General features: G+C 61.1%; 3 protein-coding genes across 12 annotated transcripts; 2 read left to right on the top strand and 1 right to left on the bottom strand.

Moving 5' to 3' along the window:
• The first annotated feature begins 500 nt into the window (after positions 1 to 500).
• On the top strand, positions 501 to 9,762 carry ADAMTSL5 (ADAMTS like 5). Its single transcript, XM_077121317.1, has 14 exons — positions 501 to 569; positions 1,458 to 1,520; positions 2,158 to 2,230; positions 2,344 to 2,435; positions 2,688 to 2,748; positions 2,923 to 3,031; positions 4,168 to 4,295; positions 4,661 to 4,772; positions 5,154 to 5,240; positions 5,366 to 5,532; positions 5,695 to 5,899; positions 5,978 to 6,049; positions 6,286 to 6,631; positions 7,296 to 9,762. The coding sequence occupies exons 2-13, from the start codon at positions 1,501 to 1,503 to the stop codon at positions 6,585 to 6,587; spliced, it is 1,428 nt and encodes a 475-aa protein (XP_076977432.1). The 5' UTR covers positions 501 to 569; positions 1,458 to 1,500; the 3' UTR covers positions 6,588 to 6,631; positions 7,296 to 9,762.
• A 2,001-nt stretch (positions 9,763 to 11,763) lies between these two features.
• REEP6 (receptor accessory protein 6) lies at positions 11,764 to 17,013 on the bottom strand. 4 transcript variants are annotated; one of them, XM_077121315.1, is made up of 5 exons: positions 16,874 to 17,013; positions 13,969 to 14,062; positions 13,746 to 13,884; positions 13,293 to 13,530; positions 11,764 to 12,522 (listed from the first exon to the last, which is right to left on the bottom strand). In XM_077121315.1, exons 1-5 carry the CDS (start codon positions 17,008 to 17,010, stop codon positions 11,796 to 11,798), a joined length of 1,335 nt encoding a protein of 444 aa, XP_076977430.1. In that variant the 5' UTR covers positions 17,011 to 17,013; the 3' UTR covers positions 11,764 to 11,795. The 4 variants fall into 4 exon arrangements, with proteins under 4 accessions (XP_076977430.1, XP_076977429.1, XP_076977428.1 ...); XM_077121314.1 differs by lacking the exon at positions 16,874 to 17,013 and adding an exon at positions 16,455 to 16,807 and having other exon boundaries at positions 13,293 to 13,371; XM_077121313.1 differs by lacking the exon at positions 16,874 to 17,013 and adding an exon at positions 16,455 to 16,807.
• On the top strand, positions 16,799 to 25,154 carry PCSK4 (proprotein convertase subtilisin/kexin type 4). 7 transcript variants are annotated; one of them, XM_077121308.1, is made up of 15 exons: positions 16,799 to 17,143; positions 17,926 to 18,030; positions 19,248 to 19,340; positions 19,493 to 19,621; positions 19,749 to 19,825; positions 19,909 to 19,997; positions 20,098 to 20,270; positions 20,342 to 20,554; positions 21,395 to 21,495; positions 21,568 to 21,671; positions 21,932 to 22,049; positions 22,273 to 22,452; positions 22,638 to 22,762; positions 23,429 to 23,551; positions 23,696 to 25,154. In XM_077121308.1, the coding sequence occupies exons 3-15, from the start codon at positions 19,338 to 19,340 to the stop codon at positions 24,181 to 24,183; spliced, it is 1,923 nt and encodes a 640-aa protein (XP_076977423.1). In that variant the 5' UTR covers positions 16,799 to 17,143; positions 17,926 to 18,030; positions 19,248 to 19,337; the 3' UTR covers positions 24,184 to 25,154. The 7 variants fall into 7 exon arrangements, with proteins under 7 accessions (XP_076977423.1, XP_076977421.1, XP_076977422.1 ...); XM_077121306.1 differs by lacking the exon at positions 16,799 to 17,143 and adding an exon at positions 17,150 to 17,286 and having other exon boundaries at positions 23,696 to 25,148; XM_077121305.1 differs by lacking the exon at positions 16,799 to 17,143 and adding an exon at positions 17,450 to 17,683 and having other exon boundaries at positions 23,696 to 25,147.
• The last annotated feature ends 1,837 nt before the right edge of the window (positions 25,155 to 26,991 follow it).

A 26,991-nucleotide genomic window follows, 5' to 3' on the forward strand; every position in this document is an offset into this window, starting at 1 on the left:
CCCAGGCGTCCGGGGGTCCCAGCCACTGAGGAGGGAGACCCCGGAGAAGGAGTAGGAGGCAGGGCCGGGAGACAGGCTTGGTGGCCGTGCAGAGGGATCCCCGTGGGGACGCAATCAGGGGCGTCGGTGGGGAGGGGCCCGCCTCCTGCGCTTATGGAACCGGGGCAGGGCGACCTCCGCTCGGGTGCATTCCCGTGCCCTGAGCGCGGCGCCCGGAATAGCAGCCCCGGGAGGGGGTGGGTGCGGCCAGTCCCTGCGCGGGCCGCCCCCCTCCCCCCTTCGCCCCGGGCTTCCCAAGGACGCCGGGACACCGTGCTGCGGCTCGCCGTGCGGAGCGGAGTGGGCCCGGGCCGGGCAGTCCCCTGCTGCAGGTCCGCGCCCAGCCGCGCGCCAACCGCGCGGGGGCGCACGGGGCCGCCGTCCGTGGGACCCCAGGCTGGGCACGCCCGGGGAGGTCCGGGGGGAGGGGCCTCGGCGGTCTCTCCCCGCCCTCACCTCGTCCCGTCCGCTTCCGTCCGCCCTGGGACCGCCGCGGAGCCGGGACTCGCAGGCTCTGCAGTAAGCAGCCGGTAAGTCCCCCTTCGGATCCTCCCACTCTCCCCTCCGGCGTCGGGGGCCTGGCAATCCGCAACTCCAATTGCCCTGCGCAGGGTCGGATTCGGGGTAGCGAGAGGAGCAATCCCCAAGATGGGGAGCTCAGTCCCACTTCCCCCTGGGGAAACTGAGTCCCAGAAGTGTGGCTTGCCCCTGCCCAAGATCACACTGCAAGTCAGGGGTCCAGGCAAGACGGAGAGGGGTATCCTTCTAGCCGCACATTTTCCATCACCCAGAACCTCATCTCCACCAGCCAGGGCTCCTGGTCAAGGTGGAACTTTGCCAGAAGGTCAAGAGTCTCCTGTACATCTCAGGTTCTCCAGCCCAGACTTCTTCCTGCTTCCTGGGCCAGCCCAGGCTTGGGGATCCGAGAGGGGCAGACATGCAGCTGGCTGCACAGCCGTGGTCAGGGAGGGGTCCTCTGTGAGCTCTTTGGCCTGGCTCCATGGCCTTCCAGGGTCGCAGCACTTGAAGCCACCTCGGCTGCGCCCCTAGTGCCCCCCAGTTCTGAATGTCAGAAACAAGAGGGCCTGAAAACCCAGGAAAACTGAAGCTCCAGCCGGGCTGCCCATCCAGGGGTTAAGCCCCCTTAGCCCTTTCTGGGGCCTGGGGACCTTGAGAGCTGGAGGACCCGGCTTTTCCTGCCTCCTGGCTGTGGCCCAAGAAGGGACTCGCCAGGCGGCCAGCTTCCCTCCCCCTTTTTCCCACCCAGCCAGGGTCACGTGGAGGGTGTGGCTGGTGAGTGATTTCATCCTTCCCTGTGTGGATGGGGAAACCGAGGCCCAGGGAGGCAAAGTCTCCCACCCCAGCTCCTCCTCAGCCCCACCCCCACCAGCCTCTGCAAAGCCCCTTTTCTCCTGCAGGGTATCCTGGCGCCCCCATGCCGTGCCCTCTGCAGATGAGCCTATGAGGAACGAGGTGCCACAGTAAGCAGGTGCCAGGACAGGACGTGGGACAGGTCACCCTGCCTCGCCCCACCCCCAACAGGGGGGGTGCCCTGCGGCCAGGAGGATCCCAGCCCCTGACCCAGCCCCCACCAGCCACACCCTCTGCAGGGTCATGTAGAATCATGGACTGAGTCCAGCTGGTCCCCATTGACAGATGGGGAAACTGAGGCCTGGGGAAGTGGAATGGCTGGCACCCGACTGCACCGGAAGGTAGAAGCAATGTTGGTGGGGAGAGTGGAGTGAGGGGAGGGGGTGCCCTGACCCTAGGAGACACCTGTGCCCCATCCCTGAAGGATTCCTTCATTCATCAAATATTTAATAAGCACCTACTGTGTGCCTTTAAGACAATGAACAACGAATAATTATGATAGATTTTTTTGAGCTCCCGCTCCCTGCCAGCCTCTGAGTCACCTGAGGTTTCCTTATCTTATTGGATAGATCCCTAAAACTTTCCTGTAAGGGCGTTCTATTATCACCCCATTTTTCAAAGATAAGAAGTGAGGTTCAGAGAGGTTAAGCTATTGTCCAAGATCACACAGCCAGTCAGCACAGAGCTGGGATTCGACCCCTGGCCCACTGGCAGCTCCCTTGACAGCTGCCCCCTCTGCTCCCCCAGACGCTGCCCTCCCCAGCGCCTCCTGCTACTTCTCTGGACCTTCCTGAACTGCAGTCTGGAGGGCAGTGCTCAGGTAAGGGAGGAGCATGAGTCCAGGGACAGGTAGGAATGGGGCCCAGCCAGCAGTGTGGGGGTCACCAGCCCCTGACACCCCCAGGCTGACCATGCCCCTCTCTCCCCAAGTAGGGTCCGGGCGAGTGGACCCCCTGGGGTTCCTGGAGCCGCTGCTCCAGCTCGTGTGGACGGGGCCTCTCTGTGCGCAGCCGGCGCTGCATCCGGTGAGCTGGGGGCTGGGACTCCAGCAAAGGGGACTGGGGGGGGCGCCCCTGCCCCTCTCTCCTGCCAGCCCAGCCCAGCCCCGAGCCGCACCCTTGGCCTGCCTGCCCACACATGCCGGGCCCTTTAGTCCCACTGATCCTGCTGGAATGTGGGTGGGGTCAATGGGGGCGGAAGGCAGTCCAGCCGGCTCTGGGGAGGGGGGGGTCTTGGGGGAATCTGACCACACTCTGGCCCCCCCTGGCCCCCAACAGATTTCCTGGGGAAGAGTTGTGCCATGGGGATACCCACGAGTACCACCTCTGTCAGTTGCCAGTAAGCTCTGCCCCCCACTCCTGGACCCCTGCTTCCCCACTCAAGCCCCCACATATACCTGCCACCCTGCCAGTTTCTCTGGGCTCCTGTGGGGCTGGCGTGGGCTGGTGTGGCTGGTGGTGGGGAATGTCTGAAGGTCGGTGCCAGCTCCCAACCCTCCATCTCTGCCCCCAGGACTGCCCCCCAGGAACCACACCCTTCCGAGACCTACAGTGTGCCCTCTACAATGGCCGTCCAGTCATGGGTGCCCAAAAGACCTACGAATGGGTACCCTTCTTCGGGGGTGAGTAGTCTGGCTTCCTGTAGCCAGGGTCAGCCCAGAGGAAACAACTCAGGGCTGTCAGGGAGAGGGCTCTACCAAAGAGGAAGGGGGCTTGGAAGGGGACATGGAGAAGGGGGCATTAGCACTAGGGCTTTGAAGGATATGTAAGAGTTGGTTAAATGGCATGTATGAGGTACAAAGCAGAGGCAGAGGGAAGCAGGGTCTATTCTGCATAGGGCCAAACATCAGACTGAGATTTACTTGGGGCTGTATTCAAAGTGCTCACTCTCATCCCCGTAGCAGGAAATGCTGCCACATTGGGCTGAAAATAGCAAGTTATATAAGCCTGTGCCCGGGTCAACATGCCTACAGATTTAAGGGAGACAGGCAGCTTCCACTGCCACAGTGAGGGCTGACTCAGATAAGAAAAAGCCTAGAAAAGCCTAGAAAGGAGAAATTTCCACCCGTCAGCCTCATAGGGTTATTTTGTTTTATTTTTTTTGCCCTGAGCATTAGCGGAAACCCGCATTGACCCACCCCCGCAGAGGTCCCCAGGGCCAGCTTAGGCATTGTTCCAGGCAGAGTCAGCCAGCCAGGCTCAGGGAGGTGGGAGCCAGCGGGGAGCTTAAGTGAGAAGGCTGTGGAGCTGAAAGTGAGATAGGACAGCCTTCCTCAGCCCATGCAGCCCTGCTGCCTAGAAGAGGGGGAAACTGAGGCACAGGTGGGACCCAGCACTGGACCTGCACTTTTCATTGGATGCCTCCTGGGTGCAGGGCCCATGTACAGACTGAGTCCTGTCCTCTGATGTACCCCAGCCTACAGTGGTGTCTAGAAAACAGCAGGCACTCAATGAGTATTTGTGGAATGAACAAATGAATGAATGAAAGAGCAATGGGTAATGATGTTAATGTTACCCATGTAAATTCTCAGATTAGGAAGTGACATGAATGAATGAATGAATGAGTGCAGCCCACAGTCCTGGCCTGGGAGAGTTCCAGGATGCTAGAGGCAGATGCTTTCCAGTTCTGGGTCTATTTCAGCCTCAAAGTAAGGCTTTGACTGAGTCCCTGGGCCTCCGCCGCCTAGAGCTGCTGTGTGGGTCAGGGGACTGCATTTCTGGTGGGGACCCCCGACCCACCCTCTCTTCCCACACCCAGCACCCAACCTGTGCGACCTCAACTGCCTGGCCCGGGGACACGCCTTCTACCACAGCTTCGGCCGCGTACTGGATGGCACCCCCTGCAGCCCGGGCTCCGAAGGACTCTGTGTGGCCGGCCGCTGCCTCGTGAGGATCCCCCCAGGCCACCTCCCAGTCCACCACCCCCACTCCCCCCCAGTCCAGCTCTCTTCCACCCAGGCTCCCCCACCCCACCCCTTTTCCCTCGGGAGAAGCCCCTCCCTCCAGACCCCATTCCTTCTGCCATCAAGCCCCGCCCAGCTTCCAGCCTCCTCCCTCCAGGACCCGCCCCCAGTACCCCCTCCCAGGGCTTTGATGTTCAGGGCACCCTCCTCAGTTCACGCCCCCAGTCCCCCCTCCTGCGGGTCTCAGGCCCCGCCTTCCGAGTGTTCAGAGCCCCGCCCCTCCCGGCGGCCCTGGGTGGGGGCTTGGTGGTGACGTCGCGCGTGTCCCCCGCCTCTCCACTCTTTCAGCATGTCGGCTGTGACGGGCTGCTGGGCTCGGGCACTCGTGAAGACCGCTGCGGCCGCTGCGGCGGCGCCAACGACTCGTGCCTCTTCGTGCAGCGCGTGTTCCGCGACGCCGGTGACGCGAGCCCCTCCTGCCCCGCGCCCAGCGCGCGGAGAGCCGGGCCCTTTAACTAGCCGGCGGGCCCGGAAGCGGAGGCCCGCGCTGATTGGGCAGCCTGCGGCCCAGCCCCCTCGCTCGTCAGTCTGATTGATCACTGCCAGATTGTCCCGCTCTCCCCAGAACCCACGCGGTTTTAACCCTATCCCTGCCGCTCCTGAGCAGTAATAGCAGTGACTCCGCACGTGTCCGGAGCGCTTTCCGGGTCCCAGGTCCCCTCTGACCACCTGGCCCGCAGGGTCGCTTTCCATCCCCAAGTCACCCCTGCGGCGGCCATTGCGCATCCCCCACCATCACCCCGCAACCCCGCTCCCTAACGCCCTCCGCGCTCCCACCCAGGTGCCTTCGCCGGGTACTGGAACGTGACCCTGATCCCCGAGGGCGCCAGGCACATCCACGTCACCCACCGAAGCCGCAACCGCCTGGGTAAGGTATGGTCGGGGGTAGGGGGGTCCCGCCGGCGCCAGGCGCTGGGTGGCCTCTCCGTTTGCAGTCGCGGAGCCTGAGGCGCTGGGAGGGGCCAGGAGCGCGGCTGACCCTGCCCCTTGCAGCTCTGATGGGAGGTGACGGGCGCCCGCTGCTCAACGCGAACGGGGCGCTCAGCCCACCCGGGACCTACGAGGCTGCGGGGACCCGCGTGGTCTACACTCGCGCCGCAGGGGGGCCGGGGGAGATGCTGCGCGCCATGGGACCTACCACTCAAGACTTACTCCTGCAGGTGTGGGCCGGGCTGAGGGTCAGAGCAGGGAGGTGGGGACAGAGTCAGAAGGGGGAGGGTGGGTCAGATGTCAGAGGGGGGAGGCTGAGGCCCACAGGCTCCCGTGCAGCTTCCTGGAGTTTGACACACACACACACACACACACACACACCCCACTCTCAGATCCTTCTGCAGGAGCCAAACCCTGGCATCGAGTTTGAGTTCTGGCTCCCTCGGGACCGCTACAGCCCCTTCCAGGCGCAGGCGCAGACCCTGGGCTGGCCCCTGCGGCAGCCGCAGGTTCGGGAGGTGGAACCCCAGGCCCCTGCAATCCCTGCATCCCCAGCTGCCATCCCCCCACTGACCTGGCCTCCGACCCCGGACCCAGGTGAGGTGAGGTGGCTGGGTGGGGACGAGTGGGGAGGCAAGGCCTGTGACCCTCACAGCAACACCCCCCCCAACACAGACCCCTGCCCGCCCTGCCCTGACACCCGCGGCCGCGCCCACCGCCTGCTCCACTACTGCAGCAGCGACTTTGGTGAGGCCCCCCCCCACCCGCCCCGCAACCCTCACCTGACCCCAGTTGACCCTAACTTGACCTCTGGCTTGATCCTTGAGCCCCTCACCTAACCCCTGCCCTACCCCTGCCCAGGCCTCGGCTGCCCCCCACCTCTCTCTCCCCAGGAACTCAGGGGTGCCTGGCCCCCTTTCTAGGGCCTGGGGACCGGTGTGCGGGCTGGTGCATCCAGCCTCAGCCCCCCGCCTCACCCACAGTGTTCCGGGCCCTGGTGCTGGGCCGCCACCGCCAGGCCCAGGAGACGCGCTACGAGGTGCGCGTGAAGCTTGTGTACAAGAACCGCTCGCCGCTGCACGCCCACGAGTACGTGTGGGCACCAGGCCGCTGCCCCTGCCCGCCGCTGGCCCCTCACCGCGAGTATCTGCTGGCCACCCAGCGTCTCATCAGCCCTGACGGCACGCAGGACCGGCTGCTGCTGCCCCACGCTGGCCTCGCCCGGCCCTGGAGCCCTGCCGAGGACAGCCGCACCCACCTGGCCGCCCGGCACTGCCCTGGTTGAGCCCTCTGGATGAGGCCGTGCCACACACAGCCAGGAAGACACACGTGAGCAGGCTCGAGCTCAACATGTTTTCCTTCTCATCTTGGTTTACAGGAAGCTCAGCAATGTCTCCCATCTGCCGCTAGGGCACTCCCCTTCTTAGGGACACATGCTTAGGGACCCCTGCATGTGCTCAGATCCACTGTCACAACAGACAGGTACTGGTGAGGACACACTAAGTAAGCTCTAATTCTTATTTTTCTTTGTCACCAGGAAGCGCACAGCTATTTCATGCCCAGTAACTCTGTATCTGCTTTTATTCCCCTTGTATCACACTCATTTAGAGACACTGTCACGAACAAGCATGGGCCAAAGGAAGACTTGCCTAACAAAACATTGTAATGTGCCAATTTCCCCTCTTGCCTTGGCTACCAGGAAGCTCACCACTGTTTTTTTCCCTGATACTCTGTACTCTTCGCTGTCAGTCACAACACATCCTCATGTATTCAGAGTCACTGTCACAAATGGGCATGTGCCTTAGAAAACATAAAACATGCCTAATCAGACACTGTAATGTACCAATTTCCCCTTTTCCCCTGGCCACCAGGAAGCTCAAAGATGAGCTTAACATGTGCCTCAGTGATTCTGGCTGTATTTCCTCCAGTCTACACTGCTTGTTTATTCCTATTTAATTAGTTTTTACAAGCTCCCTTCCCCCTTTTTTAACAGGGCATCCCTTGGCCTTGAAGACTGGGGGACACACTGGTGAAGTCACAGTTCCACAGCATGTGCATGAGGTCACTCACACACCCCACCCCACCCCTTCCCCTGGTCCTGTTCCCGCTTTTCTCAGTGGGGGGGAGGGTGGGGAATATATGAGAATGGGGTGAAGGGGAGGACCCATCCACATGCCCTTGGGGGCCACACATTCATTTCAGGACTTCCCCAGGGAAGCAGCTCCAAGCCCCTGCCATCTGGAACCAGGAGGACAGATCTTCCTGTGTGGGGAGGGAAGGGTGTGGGAGGCTGGGTGTCACACAGTCACAAACCTTCCCCTGGGGCCACTCGAGGGGACACCCTCCTTCCACTCCCAAAGGGGGTGGCACGTACTGTCATTTGGGACAACCTCCTGTTGTATACTATTCATGGCTGTCTTTCTCTGCGTTGTGGGGTGCCCAGGGTCAGCAGGTCATGTGTTCTTTTGGACTACAGCAGGGGACCCCTCCAAGGAGCAGCTGGAGGTGGGGGCAAAAGGAAGGGGCGAGCAAGGGGAGAGCCCAGAGGGAAGACTTCCTTGGGAGTCATGCCAGGTTGCATGATAGGCAGGTGTTGAGCATCTCAGCATCTGACCTTGTCCTTCCTTCTGCCTGCCTCAGTTTCCCTGTCAGTGCCTGCCCTTTTAGCCCCTCCCTGTTCTAACTGCGGGAGTGTAGCACACGTGGCCTGTTCTGCCCTGGGGCTTCTCTTTCTGGACATGTGAGTGTGCATGTGGGGGCTTACATTCTTTAGCAAATTCCTGAGTATTTATTGATCACCTGTTGTATACCAGGAACCTGGTAGTGCCTGAGATAGCCCAGGCCTGGCCCTGGGGGAAGCCGCTGTCACTTCTGATCTGTGTTGGCTTCTGCAGTCCTCATCAGTCACGTGGGGCTAGCAAAGGCTCCCAGGATCCCCACCCCCACCCCCACGCCTCTTCTGCAAACAGCCTCCCCCAGTGCTGGAGAGATGCGTGGGGCTGCGCGCCCCCTGGTGGAGATGAGTGGCAGGACGATGGGAAGGCCCACGTCCGCCACCAGCGCCCACCCCGTACCATCACGGACGCCTCTCCCCTCTCTGCTCCCCTGCACTGGCGCCCACAACCGCACCCCCCCGTCCTTGGTGCGTCCCTGGCTGCCGATGCCCTTACCCTCAATGATTTCAGAGTCTGTCCCCCGGCTGTGCGGCAGTCCGGGGAAATGTCAGGGGTGGCCAATATGGCCACAGAGCTTCAGGGGCCTGCCACAGCTTCCAGTCCCTGATGCTCCTGCCCCATCCAGGCTGCTGGCCATGGGCGAGGCGCCTGCTCCCTGATTGTTGGCACAAACGCCCAGGTGGAGGTGGACACTCCCGAGGTGGGAGCAAGGAGCCCGAGCAGCAGGGACCAGGAGGGCAGGACAGCCGAGGCACCCCAGAGACGGTCAGCTACACAAAGGTAACGAGCATCACTTTCTTAACTCGTTCTTTAGCTTTACCACAACGGGCAACTGAAAGAGAAGAATACATTGCAATTTTAAAGACACTCAAATTCAGCAAAGCGTTTCATGTAGGAGCTGACATTTGCACTTAGGAAGCACAAATATTACACCGTGTGGCTGTTTTCATGTTTTAAACAAGATACCGCTTCACATCCGCTGGGATGGCTATTATAAAAATATATACAAGTGGGCGGGCCACGGTGGCTCAGTAGGCAGAGTTCTCACCTGCCATGCCGGAGACCCAGGTTCGATTCCCAGTGCCTGCCCATGCAAAAAAAAAGAAGACAAAGAAAACAATATATATAAGTGCTGGCGAGGATGGGAAGAGATCGGAACCCATGGGAAATGTAAAATGGGGCAGCTGCTGGGGACAACTGTTTGGCGGTTCTTCAAAAGGCTGGACATATAGCTACCCTGTGACCCGGCGCTTCCCGCTCCTCCGCTCAGACCCCAAAGAATGGAAAGCGGGGACCGGACAGGTGCTGGCGTCCACGTGTTTAGGGCAGCATGACGGCAGCCCAGAGGAAGATGCACCCTAATGGATGAATGGCTGGACAATTGGGCCCACCCATGCATTGGAAAGTTATCCGGCTGCAAAAGGGAACGAAGCTCTGACCCAGGCTACAAAAGGAATGAACCTGGAAGAAGTGCTGAGTGAGAGAAACCAGGCAGAATGATGGCTGTGGGAGATTCCCCTATACGAGGGATCTAGAGTAGGTGGATTTGTAGGTACAGAAAGAAGAATTGAGGTGACGAGGGGGTGGGGATGGGGGCTTCTGCTTAATGGGGACAGAGTTTTCTGTTTGGGCTGATGGAAAAGCTCTGATCGTGGCCGGGGACAATGAGTGCCAAAAATCTTGAATGTACTGAATGCCGCTGTATTACACTTAAAATAATGGCAACATTTAGTATATATATATATGTTACCATGATTAAAAGAAACAAACACTCCCCCACACATACTCACAAAGAGCTTAAAGGGTTAAAGTGAACACTGTTTCCACCTGGTAGGACAGGTGTGTGCTCCTGTCCACCTGAGCCCGCCCCTACCAGGTGAGCTGACCCCCTCCTGGGAGAGGGAGAGGCAGAGCTGGGCCCGTTCACCAACTACCCCCACCATGGCGAGTTGGAGGACAGCGTGGGGGCCCCTTGGGGCCTGGCAGCCCTGCCAGTGATAAGCGGTTTGCTGACTCGATTTGGGGGAGGGGGGGTTAATTAATGATTACCCCCAACCCTTCCCTCCCAGCAAACTCTCCGACCAGGAAACACCGAAGTCCTCGCCACTCCCTCCGGGAACCTTCCAGGTGGCACCTCCTCACCCCTGCCCCAGCCTGGCCTCAGGGCCTTTGCACTCGCTGTTGCTATGGGGCCCTCATCTCCCACTGGGCTTTCCTCTAGTGTCACTACCGTTGAGGGGCCTTCCCTGACCCTGCAGCCCCCCAGCCACCGGCCCCACATTGTCCTCTGTATCCATCAACCTCTGATGTGTCATATGTTGATCACGGCACCTGTCGCCTCCCCCATTTCAGCTCAGGAGGGGCAGGGTGGTGGTTTCCCTGGGAGCACTGGTGGCTACACAGGGCTCACCCCTTCTTTGGAAAACCCCCTGACGGGGCCACCAGCCCCATAACTGGGGTGGTGCTGGCTCTGCTGGAGGGGGCGGGGGTGTTACGCACCTGGGATGGCAGGACCCACCTGCCCATCTGACATGTGGGCCGAACCCACGGCTCCCGGGCAGAGTCACCCTGAGTTGAAAACCACTGGGCAAAGCTAGCATGGGTGCATGTGGGTTACCCTTCTAACCCGCTCGTGTCTCCACCAGAAAGTAGGATCAACTAGAAGCCTGGAGAAGCAGCGCTTGGAGGGAAAGGACCGGGTGGGATCTGGGCAGGGCCGGGGGGACAGGATATGTGGGACGCTGTGGGGTGCCCCCCAGACCCCACCCCCACCCAGTCACAGCTGCTCCCACCCCGAGATTCACCTTCAGCTTGGGGGTGGGGGGCAGCTGTCTCTCAGAGATGCGGCCAGGTTAGAGCCCATCCCTGGGGAGGGCAGATATGAGGGAGCAAACCCTAGGCCCTGGACTCCAGGTGGCCCTACCTCCGGGGTGCTGTTTGCACTCCAGGGCTCCCCGTGGGGTCAGGCTGGGCCCACCTCTCCACACAGCTGCTCCTCCCAACTCCGGTTCTGCTTCCAGGGAACCCCACTTGGACGTGGGGAGTTTTGAATTTTAAACCCCGTTGGGTTTGATTTGCTAGGATCTGGTGTTCCCCTACCGCCTTGGCCTGGTTTCGTTATCAGGGTTGTGTTGGCTTGCAAAAACGAAATGAGGATGCTAGATGGTTCTGTGAGTGCCCCACCCTTATCCCTTGTCCCAAATGCCATGAAGTCCAGTCTGACCTCCAGCTCGGGCTCTTAGACCTCTTTGCAGAAGGATTTCTCCAGTCACTGGGCCCCGGGTGGCCTGCGGAAGGGGCTGGCTGGGGTGGACAGACCATGTACCTGAGAACAATTCCTATGGGGGGCTGGCAGGTGCACTCAGGCCGAGCCCCCTGAGTGGGCAGGCGGCTCGGCCTCCTTGCCTACAGGGCGTGATGGCTCCGAGATGTGTGGCCCCCACGAGATGAGCTGCACCTGTCCGCAAGTGTACCTGGCTCAAATGAGTACCCTCCACCAGCTTCCCCCGTGGGGTTCCCTGGGGTCACCTCTGAAATAAACTACCTGCCCTCGAAGCCTCATCTTGGCATCTGCTTCTGGGCAGGGTGGGGGAAACTCAAATGAGGCTGGGGTAGAGAAGAGAATGGCCATTTCCTGGGTCACCTGGAGCGGCCAATTCCACCTCCGGACCTCAGTTCCCCCTCCTGGAAAAGGGGATCTGAATGCACAAGGCACGCCCCCACTTCGGTGCACCCCGAGCCTCAGTGGGGGGCCTGGTGGCCCCAAGCACAGACAAGGGGGCGGGCTCGTCCAGATGTGTTTATTGCCCCCCCCCATGTTAGCAGGCCAGGTGTTTCAGCTGCCAGCAGTGCCGCAGGCACCGGGGCCCGTGGTCCCGGTGGGGCCACCTGTAGGTGAGCTCGGCGGTGGACTCTGATGTGTAGTCCAGAGAGGACGAAGAGTGGCAGGGGCTGGTGGCCGGCCGCGGTGAGGACTGCCTGGATGGGTTGTGGCTGGACTTGGGAGCCACGTCGGTGGTCGTCTCACCGGGGGTCTCACCAGGGGTCTCACGGGGGTTCTTGGTGGCCTTGCTGGGGGGGTGCACCGGGAGGGTGTTGCTACCGGGAGTCTGGACGAGGGGCGGCGTGGGGCTGGGGGAGCCGCTGGAAGGCTGCCCTGGGCTCAAGCTCTTGTTGGGTGACATGGGCGGGGCGGAGGATGCCGTGGAGATCCGCGTGCGCCGCCGGCCGGCGGGGGCCTGGAACCCTCCAGGGTGTGTGCTGGGCAGCCCGCTCTGCTTCCGGGCCTTGCTGGTCAGCTGGGGGCCGCTGGCGGAGCCTGTGGGCAGCTGCGTCTGGGAGTAAGGCGGGAGGCCCGGGGCGGCCCGCGAGGGCTGCGTGGGGGACTGCGCTGGGGACTGCGCCGGTGAGTCCGTCTGGGACTCCGACTCGGACTCGGACGAGGCCTGGGGCTCCAGCGTGCCCTGCTCAGCCGCCTGGAGGTCCTTGGAGGGGCTGGAAGACTGCTTCACTGCACCTTCTGCACTGGGGTCATGTTTGTTTTGGCTGCAGAGAGAGGGACAGGTGAGGGGACAGGTGACAGGGGGCTTTGAGCCTTGGGACCCCTGCTGAGCTGCTTCCCGAGTGGGATGGAGGCTGCCAGGATGGCCATTCTTTGTAGGGACAGTCTCACCTGCAGGCACCAGCACCCCAGGGCACACCGGCACAGCTGCCCGCATATGCACACACCTACACACCACAGGTGCGTGAGCACACAACCTGCATGCACGTGCACACACCAGCCTGCACACCGGAACCCACACCTACACTCACACGTACTCTGTCTCCCAGGGGTGTTACCTACGGTTGGCTCCGAGGGCAGCGGGGGCGCTGCTGCAGGGGTGACAAGAGCCCGGCTCCGGGCCAGGATCCCCAGGACTGATTCCCGCAAGCGTAGGGGAGAGAGGGAGACAGTGAGGGGGCAGCAGAGGGCGACACGGGGACAGCAGGCAGCAGAGGCAGGAGCAGGACTTGGGAGCCAGGGAGAGCAGTCAGGCCAGGAGACACGGACAGAGGCCCCAGGAGATGGACAGACAAAAACCCCGACACCCAGGCAACAGGACTGGGAGACACGGACAGAAGCTGAGAGAGGGACAGACAGACAGTTGGCAGGGACGAGAGACGGGCAGGGAGGAGACCCCAAGAGATAGGCAGACAAAGTCAGACAGACAAGATGACAGGGCTGGGAGACCCGGACAGAAGCTGAGAGCCGAGAGAGGGGCAGACAGACTGAGACACAGGCAGACAGACAGGCGGCTGCAGGGCCGCACACGCACCGTCCCTGGCCAGTCCGGCCGCCGCGTCCAGGGCTCGCCCGCTGAGCTCTCTCACGACGCGGTCCACGGCCTCGTGGTGCTTTAGGAACAGCGGGCGGACGACCCGGCGGTACAGCGCGTGTGCCCCGTTCCAGGGCCCGGGAGTCATGCAGTACAACAGGAAGGCGCACTGCGGGGCGGGGCACATGGGGCTGCACGCGGCTGCCCGCGGGCCGGGCCTCCCCCGCCAGACATGCCACTGGGGGCCACCCATGTCAGACACTCCCCAGCATGGGGCTGATTCTCCCCCCACCACACCCTCTCGAGCTTCTCAGACTCATCTCCTTCCCTCCAGCAGGCCCCAGCTTGGGTGGTCAGCTCCTTCCAGAAATGCCCGAGCCCAGCATAACCGGGGACGTTGTTGGTGAGCCTGGCCATGCCCGCCTTGCTCGCACCCGTCCTGCCCGCACCCACCTTGCCCGCGTAGTAGAAAGGGCACCAGAACAGGAGCAGGTCGCTGAAGAACTCGGCCAGCCCGAACAGGCCGTATACTACCCAGTAGGTGAGCCATACAGTGTCGTCCTCCTTGCTTGGGCTCTCGATGGCTTTGATTCTGCAGCAGGCATTGGCATCAGGGCTGCCTGGGAGCCGCCGCTTACCGCCCCCACCCCACACACAGCTGGCCGGGCGCACTCACGAAGCATAGGCGGGGTACACAAAGCCGACGAGATTGCACAGCAGAGACGCCCCGTAGCCGAACAGAAGATACAGGCTTAGAAGTGCTACGGCACCTGTGGAGATAGGGTGGGGGGCCGGGGCCTGGCTGACACACGGAGGAGGCTGCTACCTGCCCCCAGGGGCTTAGGGGACAACTCGAGAGGGCATCAGGGGCCCTCATAGTGCCTGGGCAACCCCCCTCCCCCGCCATGGCCAAGCAGGGATGGCAGTCCCGGGTTATCGCCACATCTGAGCAGTGAGGCGGGCAGCGAATCATTGCCCGGGATGTGTTTATTGAATGACTAAGTGACCATCTGGTGACTGCAATTGTCTGTCCCAGGTCCTATGAGCAGGGTGGGGAAAGAGACCAGCGTTTGGTATGAGTGAAGGGAGAAACCATCAATGAGACCATTTTGCCATTAAGACTTGATCCCTGGTGTGTTAAGAAAGGCCCTCCAAGAAGGGACAAACAGGAAAAGTCCCCGACATTGGCCATGTCTCCTGGGGACTGAATCATCTGTTTGCAGATCATCAATAGGAGGCAACGAACCCCACAGAAGTGAAGTGTGCTTGGAGCTGGGGTCCCCAAAACCTGTGAGAAGCAGCCCTGGCTCCTCTCCTCACTCAGTGCTTGACCATGAACATTGAAGCCTGCTTGAAGGCTATTTCCCCATCCGTAAATGGGGTGGTGATAGGCCCACTTCCTAGGGATGCCATGGGGTTAACTAAATAGGACTCAATAAGAGAACACTCCCCGCCTGCTTTCTGCCTGCCTGTGCAGCGCCCACGACGATGCAGCCCAGGGAAGGGGCGTGTGGGGTGGGGGTGGGGTGCAGGAGTCCCACGACCCTGAACCTGACTCTGAAAGTGACAATAACTGCTGCGTTAATAAGGCGCTTAGTGTGTGCAGGGCCCTTCCCCCTCTCATCTCACTCAACAGCCAGAAGGGAACGGGAGGCTCAGAGGGAGGGGGCCTGCCCAGAGTCACACAGGGAGCGCTGGGCTTCTCAGGTGCATTTAGAGCCCCTTCTCCCCCGCCTCCCCCAAGCCCAGTAGCTAGAGAGAGAGAGATAAAGGCCACCTTGGCGAACAGAGGGCAGCTCCCTCCCCCAACTCCTCCTACATTAATCTTTATCTGCAGGTCCAAGGTCAGGAGCAGGGTGGGGCTGGGGCTGGCTGGTGTCACGAGGCAGGACCCAGAATCCGGGTCCCTGATCGAGTGAGTTTCTTCATCTGTCCCCTGGGGACATTGGTTGACAGGGCAGGATTTGGCCTTTTGGGGCAGGGTAAGAGCCCAAGGGGTTCATACTCTTGCAAAAGGATTTGGGGGGCTGTCACCCCTCCTCCAGGGATCGTTGGGGGTTGGAAGTGACTCTTCCGGGGCACCCCTCCCCCAAATCTCTTTTCCTGTGGCCTCAGCGCTGGGTGGATTGTCTGGGACATCAGGATTGGAGTGGGGGTGTGCCTCAAGGATCAGCAACAGATGGGACCTGGTGGTGGTGGGAGGGGTGCCCCAGACCTCACATACACACACACACACACACACACACACACACACACGGTCACCCCCCCATGCCTCAGTTTCCTCCCTGGAGACACCTGGGCACCCAGTGGCCCCTCCCAGCTGCCACTCTCACTGGAGTTCTGTGACCTAAACTGGTGCCAGGGATGGAAGCCAGGGCAGAGGTCAGCAGGCACAGCTCAGGTATGCTCCTGGCTGAGTGCCCCACGAGGCCAGGCACCCAGGGCCTTCGGGAGCGGGGATCATACCTGGGGCACCTAGCAAGGGAATCCCCTAACTGGTATGGAGATGGAAGGAGATGGGCTCACAGCATCTACCCACAATGTTCTTATAACTCATTCCAGGGGGGCTCCCTGGAAGAGCTGGCAAAGGAAGTGGAGCCGCAAAACAGGGGAGGGAAACACTAAAGGAGCACATAGGGAGAAATGATTGTTCCACAACAGAGTTGTGGAGAGGGGCGGGGGCCACCGAGGTCACCCAAGGAAAGGGACAGGACAAACTGGAAGGGAAATATGAAATCTAGCTCGTGATCACGCCCACTCCTCACCACGAGCCCCGTTCCGACCCCACCCCCACCCCAACACAGCTGTCAAACGACTCCACAGATATTTATACACCTTCAGACAAAGCTTCTGAGCTGGGGGACACTTCCCCGCTTGGCTTTGGGTTTCCCCTCGGAAAAACGGGGATTCGCTACACTTGCTTCCAGGCTGGGGTCCCCGCGGGATGGCAGGGGGCTGGCAGCCGTGCCCGCACTCTCTCCCCACCCTGGGGCGACCGGGCAACTGGAGAAACCGGACTTGAGCCTGGCAGGCACCCAGGGTGCCCAAGGAGGGGAGGGAGCCGTTCTCCCCAGGACCTCGCTGTCCGGCTCCTCCACCGTAGCAGGCCGGAGGGGGTCAGGTGCCGGGGGGCTCCGGGGCGGCAGCCCCCCGACGGCTCACCCGCGGCCAAATAGCACTTCTCGACACCAGTCCTGGCTTCGATCGTGCCGAGCACCTCGGTGGCCAAATTCCTCTGCTCCAGAAGCCGCTCGAGCCGCTGGCGCAGACCGTCCATGGCAGCGGCGGGCCCGGGGCTGGCTGTCGGCACTCGACCGGGGCCCCACGCACCGGCCCCGCCACCGGCGCCGCCCCTCGGCCCCGAGCTCGCCACCCCGCTCCGCCTCCGCGCCCGTCTCCGCCCCCGGCCCCCCGCGCCGGCCAATGGGAGGGCAGGGCGGACAAAGGAGGTGGGGCCTGCCCCCTCGCTCCCGCCGCATCGCCCTCTGGCCCGCAGCCGCCCGCGCGGCGGCGAGGCGAGCGGGAGGGGGCGGGGCGCGGCGGCAGAGGGTGCCTATTGGCCGGGCGGGAGAGGGACGTACCTGATTGGAGGGGCGGAGCCAAGGACGGGGATTATTGGCTGCGCCGCTGAAGGGGTGGAGCTGGCGGCCCAGAAGCGTGCTGGGGAGGGCGGAGCCGGTGGGCGGGGCGGAAAAAAGGTAGTCATTGGTGAGACCATTGAGGGGGCGGAGCCGATCATAAAGGGGGCGGGGCGGAGTTAATCCAAGGGGGCGGGATTACTCGAAAGAACAACTCTGGTTGGCCCGGAGAAGAGGCGAAGAGGCAAGGCTAATTATAGGAGGGATGTGGCGGTGAGTGGGCGGAGCCAAATCATGGACGGCGCTCCTTTGTGGCTACAATGAAACTGTTTCTCTTTGACGGGGCACTTGGGCCATTGTCCAAATGGAGGGACGGAGACTCCAGAGAGTCCGGGCCTGCCGAGGGGCTGCGGCAGGTGTGTGTCCCTCCTCATCAGCTCGGTCTGGTCCTCGCGCCCTTTGAGGAGGGGGTCGCAAGGGCTCCCGGGAGTTGAAGCCTTTCGGGGTTGCTATGGCGCCGGGGGCGGGATGGGCGGGCGCCGGGGTGGACTCGGCGGTTTGGCCGGAGGGAGAGGCTCTCAGAGGCCCCGCCCCCGCCGCGGCCCCGCCCCCGCCGCCATGCGGCCCGCCAGGACTGCTCTGTGGTTGCGCCTGGCCTTGGCCCTGGGCCTGGGTCTCCTTGATCCCCTGGCTGGGGGGCGGGCCTTGGCCCGGGTCCCGATCTATGTCAGCAGCTGGGCCGTGAGGGTGTCCCAGGGGCCCCAGGAGGCCGAGCGCCTGGCGCGCAAATTTGGCTTCGTCAACCTGGGGCAGGTGGGTGGGACCCGGACAACAAGAGGGAATGTGGCTGGAGCAGGCCAGACTCCAGACAGCTGGGAACGGGCCCCGGACCCCACCCCCACCCCCACACCCCCAGCCTTCCCCTGCCTCGTCCGACTGCAGATTCTGGGACTCCCAGAGGGCACCTGAAGTCACCCCACCTGGATACCTGTCCGTGGGGGGAGTGCAGTGGGGAGTCCAGCTCATGCCATGCAGCTGCCCCTAAACATTTCCAGATCTTTCACGACGGGCAGTACTTCCATCTGCAGCATCGGGGTGTGGCCCAGCAGTCCCTGAACCCCCACTGGGGCCACCGCCTGCGCCTGAAGAAAGACCCCAAGGTGAGACTGACCTGGAGGGTGGTGGCCCCCTAGGGGTCCTGGCCCCCTCCTGGCTCCAGCTGCTCCCATGATTGCTTTCCCTGGCTGTGTGACCGCTGGCCATCCTCTGCCCTCTGGGAGTCTGGACACATCTAGACAGTGTGTTGGGGGCAGGGATAATGTGGGCATGTCAACTGGGCCAGAATGCCACTTCCCCTCCCCCGCTCTGGCTCACCCTAGGGGTCAAGGGCCCCAGCTACTCCAACAGGGAGAGGCAGGCAAAGCTCCTTGCTTTGCTACCCCCTACCCCCTGGGAAATGAAAAGGAATTGGTCCATGTTCGGAAAAAGGAAGCAGTTCCAAAGGGTGTGGGGCCTGCCTGAAGAAGTGAGTCAGTGGCGGGGAGGGGACCAGACTCCCATCTCTGGACGCTCAGTGGAGCACCTGGGCCCCATCGAGAAAAGGCCTCGAATGCCCACCTAGCTGAGGAGTGGAGACCAAATGTGGCAAGCCATGGGAGCAGGACTGTGTGAGAGGAGAGTGACGGCTTGGGTAATGAGCATTGGGGATGGAAAGAGGGGCCCTATTTGCTAGACAGTTTGCAGGAGAGAGGCCAGGATGGACTGCCAGGTCGGGTAGAGAACTCAGGGCCGGTTCCCAAGTCTGGAGCTGAGCAATTAGGGAGAAGATCCCGGTTGCTGAGATGGTGGGATCCTCAGGAGCTGGTTTAGGGAGTGGGAGGTCAAAGCGGTAAGGGGTGGGACAAGGGAAAAAGTCTGAGGAAGTGTAGCCAGAACAGGCAGAATGGTGCGTGCAAAGGGCTTGGGTACATGTGAGTTGAGATCCTGGAATGGCAAGGTGGCTGTGGTGGCTTCAACCTCCTCTGGCTGAAGACATGGCCCCAGGCAGGTGGGAACCCTGAAAAGCAAGCCTAATTAACATGGGGCAAGGACCCACATGGACGCCTGCAGCCCTCCCACCCACCTTCCCACCCTCCCTCTGCCCCCCAACCCACCAGGAGGGGGGCAAGCAGAGGAGAGCTCATCCGCACGTCTCTCTGAAACTGTGTCTGCGTGGGCCTGCGACGCTTGCATAGGCCCGTTCCCCCAAGCCTGCGGACCCTGTAGGGGTAACTGCTCTCAGTAGGGCCCTTGGAAGCACAGTGGGTTGAGCGTGGAACTGCTGGGGAGAAGGCAGATGACGGCAAGGGTCCCTGCCCACTGCACATCCATCTTCCAGGTTCAGTGGTTTGAGCAGCAGACGCTGCAGCGGCGAGTGAAGCGCTCCTTGGTGGTACCCACAGACCCCTGGTTCCCCAAGCAGTGGTACATGGTGAGCGGGCCACATGGGGGGGAAAGGTGGCCGGGCAGGGAGAGGGGCCGGGCTGGGGGAGAAGAGATGTCCTGGGGGAGAGTGTGGGGGTGGGTGGCCAGGCCTGGCTGCAGCCCCACTGCACCTGTGACCCCGGCTCCCCGGCCCCGCAGAACAAGGAGACAAAGCCGGACCTGAACGTGCTGCAGGCCTGGAGCCAGGGACTGTCAGGCCAGGGCATTGTGGTCTCCGTCCTGGATGACGGCATCGAGAAGGACCACCCGGACCTCTGGGCTAACTACGTGAGGCCATAGGCTGGCTGGGGCACAGCTCTCCGAGTGGGCAGGGGCTACCCTGGGCCCCCCACCGGGACTGCCACCCCCCCACCCCCACCCCTATAGCCCGCTCACGCCCCTACCCCACCCTCAGGACCCCCTTGCCAGCTACGACTTCAACGACTATGACCCAGACCCCCAGCCGCGCTACACAGCCAGCGACGAGAACCGGTAAGCCCGCAGGGCACAGGGGGACACCTGGTGCCTGGGGCTGGGTGGGCTGTGCCGTGACAAGCCCCTGTCACCCGGCCCAGGCATGGGACCCGCTGTGCCGGGGAGGTGGCAGCCATCGCCAACAACAGGTTCTGCGGGGTGGGCGTTGCCTACAACGCCCGGATCGGAGGTACGGGGGGGTGGGGTGGGGGACAGAGGGGGGCAGGGGGGTGGCTCCCTCGAGGGAGGGTCCCAGGCTGTGCAGTGTCCCCCACCCCCCCATGGCGCAGGTGTGCGGATGCTGGACGGGACTATCACGGACATCATCGAGGCACAGTCGCTGAGCCTGCAGCCGCAGCACGTGCACATCTACAGCGCCAGCTGGGGCCCCGAGGACGATGGCCGCACCGTTGATGGCCCCGGCATCCTCACACGCGAGGCCTTCAGGCGCGGCGTGACCCAGGTGAGACCGGCGCCCCCCACACCCACCCCCTCCCCCCTTCCCGCTGATACACCTCCTGGCCCCTCCTGCAGGGCCGCGGCGGGCTGGGCACACTCTTCGTGTGGGCGTCAGGCAACGGTGGCCTCCACTATGACGACTGCAACTGCGATGGGTACACCAACAGCATCCACACGCTGTCAGTGGGCAGCACCACACAGCGCGGCCAGGTGCCCTGGTACAGCGAGGCCTGCGCCTCCACGCTCACCACCACCTACAGCAGCGGCGTAGCCGCCGACCCGCAGATTGTGAGTGCACCGCCCGGTGCCACGCTCTGCCCCCAAGCCCCCTGGCACTCATGGCTCTACCCAGCACCCCCCAGACTCCACTGCGTCTTATCTCCCAGCCTCAGCTTTTATCCCCCCCCAACCCCTGCTTTTTCTTCTGCTCCTTCCCCAGTCCCTTGCCTTTGACTCTGTCCCCCAGTGCAGGACCTTGCTGTGCCTGCCAGGAGCCACTTTTAAATGTTTATTGTCCTAGAAAAGTCACAGGCCTCCAGGAACAAGTTCTGTAACTCAAAACCAATCACTCCACGCCTCTTCTGGCTCCCCCTGAAGTTCTTACACTGAGTCCAACTCCTGTACTAGGTTTGCCTCTGTAGCCCACATGTCTCCCCTCTCTGGCCCCCAGCCTGTTGGAACCTGCTCTCTTATGTCACCAGATCCCCCCGCCCCCACCTCGATGTCTCCATTCAGGTGGCTCCCTTTGCCTGGAATCTTCCCCTGACTCCACCCTCACCAACTCTCCCTTCAGCTCTTCACCCAAGTGGTGCCACCTCCAGGAAGTCTGCCCAGACTGTCCCTCTCCAACTAGCCCGCCTTCCCACCCCCATGCCCCTTGTCAAGCCCCCGCATCCTTGGGTACACCATCCCTGAGTCTATGAGAGTCTCCAAGGGTGGAAGCAGAGGGGCTTCGGGGTGGGGGGGTCCCTGAATGTCAGCTGGCCATGGCGCCTTCCCCCCAGGGCTGAGTCCCACCCCTTGGCCCCTGGAATGCAGGCTCAGGTCCTAGGTGTAGACCCCGTGATTGTCCCCACCATGCACCCCCTCAACCCCGAGCAGGGCCCCCACCCTCCGCTGCCCCTCCAGGTCACCACGGACCTGCACCACCAGTGCACGGACAAGCACACGGGGACCTCGGCCTCGGCCCCGCTGGCCGCCGGCATCATCGCCCTGGCTCTGGAGGCCAAGTAGGTGATGGGGAACCTGGCCTGGCCCCCTGTGGCCCCTCCCCCACTCACCCAGCCCCCTCCCCCCGCCAGCCCGTTCCTGTCCTGGAGGGACATGCAGCACCTGGTGGTTCGTGCGTCCAGGCCCGCCCAGCTGCAGGCTGAGGACTGGAGGGTCAACGGCGTGGGGCGGCAAGGTGAGGGGGCAGTGAGGAGGGGGTACGGCCTGGTGGGGGGATGGTGAAGAGAGGGAGATGGTAGGGAGTCAGTGGCAAGGTGGGGGGGTAGCCAGGTAAAGGGGATGGTGAAGTGGGGAGGGGGTGGCAAGGAGGGGTTGGCAAGCTGGAGGATGACCTGGTAAGGGGGTGATGAATGGGGGTTGATAAAGTACGGGGCATGGCTGGGAGCGAGTGGCGGGGGCCCTGCCTGAGGCCGAGCACCCCCTCCCCCCACGCAGTGAGCCACCACTACGGCTACGGGCTGCTGGACGCCGCACTGCTGGTGGACCTGGCCCGGACCTGGGTGCCCACGCTGCCCCAGCAGAAGTGCGCCGTGCGGGTCGTGCACACCCCCGTGTGAGGCCTCCTTTCCTCCCTCCCCTGCCCTCCCCACACCCTTGTACCCTCCTCCAGCCCTCCCTGCACCCCTGTACCCCCCAGCCCTCCCTGCACCCCTGCCACCACCACCCAGGGGAAGGGGCCGGCCTGGAGGAGGCCCTGGAAGCTTGGAGTTCACGCTCTCCAGTGGAGGGTGAGCCTGGCCTCCCAGCGCCCCTCACGGCGCCCCCACCCCCCGCAGTGTCATCCAGCCGCTGACGCAGGTGAGGAAGAACGTGTCAGCCTGCACCGGCCACCCCAACTACATCCGCTCGCTGGAGCACGTGCAGGTGCAACTGTCGCTGACCTATAGCCGCCGCGGGGACCTGGAGATCGTGCTCACCAGCCCCATGGGCACCCGCTCCACGCTCGTGGCCATCAGGTGGGTGGGCCAGGGTCCTGCCGGCTCAGCCCCGTGCCCACCCCCAGCAGCAGCCCAGATCCCCGTGCGGCCAGCACAAGCCAGACCCCTGCACCCACCCGATGGGCTCCCTGCCCGAAGGTCTATGGTCAGCAAGCTGCCACAGGCAGCAAGCCGCCCACATCAGTCTCTCTTCGCCCCCCCAGGCCCTTTGACATCAGCGGCCAAGGCTACAATAACTGGATTTTCATGTCCACCCACTTCTGGGATGAGGACCCCCAGGGCGTGTGGACCTTGATCCTGGAGAACAAGGGCTATTTCTTCAACACGGGTGAGACCCAGGTCTGCGGCAGGGTGGGCCTGGCCCCAGCCTCCCCCATGGGCTGGGGAATGGGCCTCGCATGCCCCGCTGTAAAGGTTACCAGGAGAGACCCAATGCACAGGCATATCTACAAGCAGTAGGTATCAGTTACGGCGCACAGTAGGTGTTTGGTAATTTGGCACGCAGTAGGTGTCCAGGTACTTGGTGCACAGGAGGTGTCTGGTTATTCGATACACAGTAGGTGTGTGGTTATTTGGAATGCAGTAGGTATCCAGGTGCTTGGTGCACAGTAGGTATCTAGTTATTTGGCACACAGTAGGTGTCCAGGTACTTGGTGCACAGTAGGTGTCTGATTATTTGGCATGTAGTAGGCGTCCAAGTACTTGGTGCACAGTAGGTGTTCAGAAACTTAGCGCACAGTGGGTCTGCAGAATATTGGCCCCCAGGAGGTATCCAGGAACTCAGAGCACAGGAGGTGTTCAGGTTACATGGCACACAGTAGGTGCCCAGTTACCAGGGAAAAGACGGTGTCAGGTCACTGCTGCCAGCCTGGGCCCCCACTCCCCCCCCCACCTCCCCACCATCTGAGTTGGGGGCACCAGAGGGCAGGCCCCAGCCACTCGGCCACCAATGGCCCTCCCCTCTTCCCCATGTGCACCCCCGGCCCCTGCCCAGGGACGCTGTACCGCTACACACTGCTGCTCTACGGGACGGCCGAGGACATGACCGCGCGGCCCACGGGCTCCCAGGTGACGAGCAGCGCGTGTGCGCAGCGGGACACAGAGGGGCTGTGCCAGGGTGAGTGCCCGGCGTGGTGAGGCCCCCCTCTGGGAGACGGTGGTGGGCAGTGTGTGTGTGCAGCCGGGGTGGGCAGGCAGGCAAGTGGGTGAGCCATGGCCTTCCCCACTCACACCCACCTTCTGTCTGTCGTTCCCTGGACAGAATGCCACAGCCCCGCCTACATCCTGGGCCACCTCTGCCTCTCCTATTGTCCGCCAGGCTACTTCAACCACACACAGCAGGCCATGACCCCTGGGCCTGGACGCCCGGCTAGGCCGGCCCTGCGGGTGTGCACCAGCTGCCACTCGTCTTGCTACACCTGCCGCGGCAGCTCCGCCCTCGACTGCACCGCCTGTCCCCCCTCGTTCACGCTGGATGTGCGTCGAGGCTCCTGCTCTGGACCCGCTACCCCTCAGGGCCCTCTGCAGCCCACCGCCACCACCCGCCCGTGCTGCGGCCCATCCCTGGGGACGGTGCTTGCCCTGCTGGCCGTGGCCTTCGGGAGCCCCTACCTCTGTGGCATCCTCCCCGGGGGACACTTGCTGCCATGGGCGGGCCTTAGCCTCCCTCGATGCTGGAGGCTGCCCCCACGAGTACCCCAGGCACAGCTGCTGGAGGGAACCCCGAGACCCGTTGCTGTGGACATCTAACTCAGAGAGGCAAACGTCTGTCCCAGTCTGAGCCCCAGTGGGCACTGCTGTCCTGCCCTCTCGCTCCAGACCAGCCCCAGGAGGCCCTGGCTCGCCCCCCACGCTCTCAGGCCAGGGCAGGACCACGTGGAGTCACGCAGCCCACGTGGGCAGCCAGCTGAGAAGAGAGAAGGCTAGTTGTGCAAGTTGGTAGTGGGGTGGGATGGGGCAGAGGCCAGACCACGACTGTCCCTTCCCTGCCCTGGGACCTGGGGGAAGGTGGAGGGAGAATGTGACAGCATCTAACAGTCCTAGGTGCCGTGTGTGACCACAGATTTTGCAAATAAAGGTTGTACAGAAGGTGCCAAGTCTGCTTTGGGGCACAGTGGACCCTGCATCTGCATGGCAAGGTAGTCTTTGGCCAGGAGCTGGGGGTTCCCTTGGAACCTTGAGGCCTTCTTAAAAACTGCCCTGCCCCAGGGTATCGACTCCCGAAGATGCCAGGCTTGCAAAGGAAAAGGAATCGCAGGTCCCAGAGACCCCAGCCATTGGGACCTGCCAACCCCAGATGCCTCCTGACTCTTCCTACATTCTTTTCCATCCTGTTGGAAAAGCTTTCTTTAGACCTTTATTTTTGTTGATATTTGAAAAAACACATCTCAAAGAGAAAATCCAAAGAGTACAACCAAGCATCAAGAAGAAAAGTCATTTGCAATTCCCATTCTCCAGAATTAACCAGGTTAACAGGGTGGCAGGTATCTTGCCCATCGTCTTCCAGTGTGAATATGAGTCTGCATGTGAGTGATAAATGTATGCATATAGGGAAGCACACAAATATGAATGCAAATTCCCAAATTATAGAAGCTTCAACATAGAAACCAGTTTCTCTGTCACATTAAATCCGGGTCCCAGGGATGGTGGACTGTCACCCATCATGGTCCTAGTCTCCTATATTATTTCCCACTGTGGCCACTACCTCATGGTCCAAAAAAGGCTGTCCTTGACCCAGCCATCACACCTGTATTCCTGCCAGTAGGATGGGGGAAATGGGAAGTGACAAACCTGCACCTGGAAAAGTTTGGGTTTTTTTTTTTTAACACCAAGAATTGCTCTAGGGGTCCTATCTCACTGCAGCAGGAAGGAGCGGGGTCACGGAGGCGGAAACCTTTGGCCATCTTCTCTCACGGACCCCTTCCTCAGAGCCCACAGGTACCAGAGTTTCCTTGGTTGGTCGAGGGCACCTGGGACTTTGCATAGCCTCTGGGCCAAGGTTTCCAACGTTTAGACTGGGGTTGATGGCCATGAGGGGACACAGCTGGAGCCCTGACGCCCAGCTCAGCCTGCCCCAGATCTGGGACCAGGCCGGGGGTCGAGCTCGGCGCTGGCAAGTCCAGGCAGTGTGTCTGGCCACCTGGCTTCCCTTGATGAGTCTCAGGCACCTCACCTGTGTAGCAGGCCTGGGCCTGCCTCAACAGCTGGCAAGGACTGAGAGGGAAATCTTCCTGCCTGGCCCCAATCATTGCCCCTAATCGCCAGCTTCAGAACCTTGAATGAGAATGTTCCTAGTGGCACAACTCATAATCGCCCCAACATGGAACCAACCCAAATATCCATTGGCTGGTGAACGGAAAAACAAATGCAGCCCCTCTGTGCTGGGATGTGGAATATTCTTCAGCCACAAAAAGGAATGAAGCCCTACTACACACTACAATCCAGAGGCATCTTGAGAACATCAAGACACAAAAGGGCACATATTGTCTGATTCCATTTACATGAAATGTCCAGAAAAGGCAGATTCACAGATAAAAAGCAGACACTCATTTTATATATGAGTGTATTAGTTAGGGTTCTCTAGAGAAACAGAAGCAACAGGAAATATTTGTGTATATAAAATTTATAAAAGTGTCTCATGTAACTGTGGGAACATAGAGTCCAAAATCTGCAGGGCAGTCTGTGAAGCTGACGATTCCGACAGAGGGTCTGGATGAACTCCACCGTAGAGGCTCGCCAGCCGAAGCAGGAAGAGAGCCTCTCTCTTCCGAATCCTCCTTAAAAGGCGTCCAGTGATTAGAAGACACTCCACTTGGCTGATTACAAATGGAATCAGTGTGGATACAGCTGATGTGATCATGATTTAATTCTATGAAATGTCCTCATTGCAACAGACAGGCCAGCACTTGCCCAACCAGACAAACAGGTACCACCACCTGGCCAAGTTGGCACATGAACCTGACCATGACAATGAGTCATTTAGATATGCAGTGTTCATTCCACACTGCAATTCGAATTGTCTGTAATTCAGCATATGTTAATGTGATCATGAAATAGGTTTGCTCTAGCATTCGGCAGCCTATAGCCTTTAAGCATTTTCGTGAAATGTCAAGAGTTTTATTAGTACTGATATATGCAAGCATTTTTCTTTTATGCTTTTCTTCTGGCATGGGAAAGTGGTATCCCAGCATATTCTCTACTGGATCAACAGAGACTCTTTGGGGGTGGAAGAGGGACATTTAATTCTCTTCCTGGTACTGAAGAACCTGTTCCCAGCACAGTGCCGCAGTTTTTTTGATAATATGAGCTACAGCTTTTTTTTTCGTATGCTGTATGGTGAGGGTCACATTTCATTCTTTTTCCATGTGACATCCTGTTATTGCAGCACCATTTGTTGAATTGTTTTTTGGGGGGAGGAGGGGGAAGTGCATGGGCCAGAACTACAACTTGTTTTTTGACATGTTTATTTGATAAGTAGAAGTTTTATCATGAAGTTTTAGGTTTGAAATAAAGTTGAAAAGAAAAAGATATTGCTTTGACTGAAAAAAAAAAAGTGTG

Source organism: Tamandua tetradactyla, chromosome 11, assembly GCF_023851605.1.
Source record: "Tamandua tetradactyla isolate mTamTet1 chromosome 11, mTamTet1.pri, whole genome shotgun sequence".
Lineage (NCBI taxonomy): Eukaryota > Metazoa > Chordata > Mammalia > Pilosa > Myrmecophagidae > Tamandua > Tamandua tetradactyla.

Coding starts and splice junctions, on each gene's coding strand:
- REEP6 (XM_077121313.1), bottom strand. CDS start 16,771: ATGCGGCGGGAGCGAGGGGGCAGGCCCCACCTCCTTTGTCCGCCCTGC. Junction 13,885..13,968: donor GTGTACCCCGCCTATGCTTC/GTGAGTGCGCCC, acceptor TGCCTGCTGCAG/AATCAAAGCCATCGAGAGCC. Junction 13,531..13,745: donor CTTTCTACTACGCGGGCAAG/GTGGGTGCGGGC, acceptor GGTGGCCCCCAG/TGGCATGTCTGGCGGGGGAG.
- PCSK4 (XM_077121305.1), top strand. CDS start 17,489: ATGCGGCCCGCCAGGACTGCTCTGTGGTTGCGCCTGGCCTTGGCCCTG. Junction 19,998..20,097: donor CTACAACGCCCGGATCGGAG/GTACGGGGGGGT, acceptor CCCATGGCGCAG/GTGTGCGGATGCTGGACGGG. Junction 22,453..22,637: donor TCCACGCTCGTGGCCATCAG/GTGGGTGGGCCA, acceptor TCGCCCCCCCAG/GCCCTTTGACATCAGCGGCC.
- ADAMTSL5 (XM_077121317.1), top strand. CDS start 1,501: ATGAGGAACGAGGTGCCACA. Junction 4,296..4,660: donor GTGTGGCCGGCCGCTGCCTC/GTGAGGATCCCC, acceptor CCACTCTTTCAG/CATGTCGGCTGTGACGGGCT. Junction 5,241..5,365: donor CCGAAGCCGCAACCGCCTGG/GTAAGGTATGGT, acceptor TGCCCCTTGCAG/CTCTGATGGGAGGTGACGGG.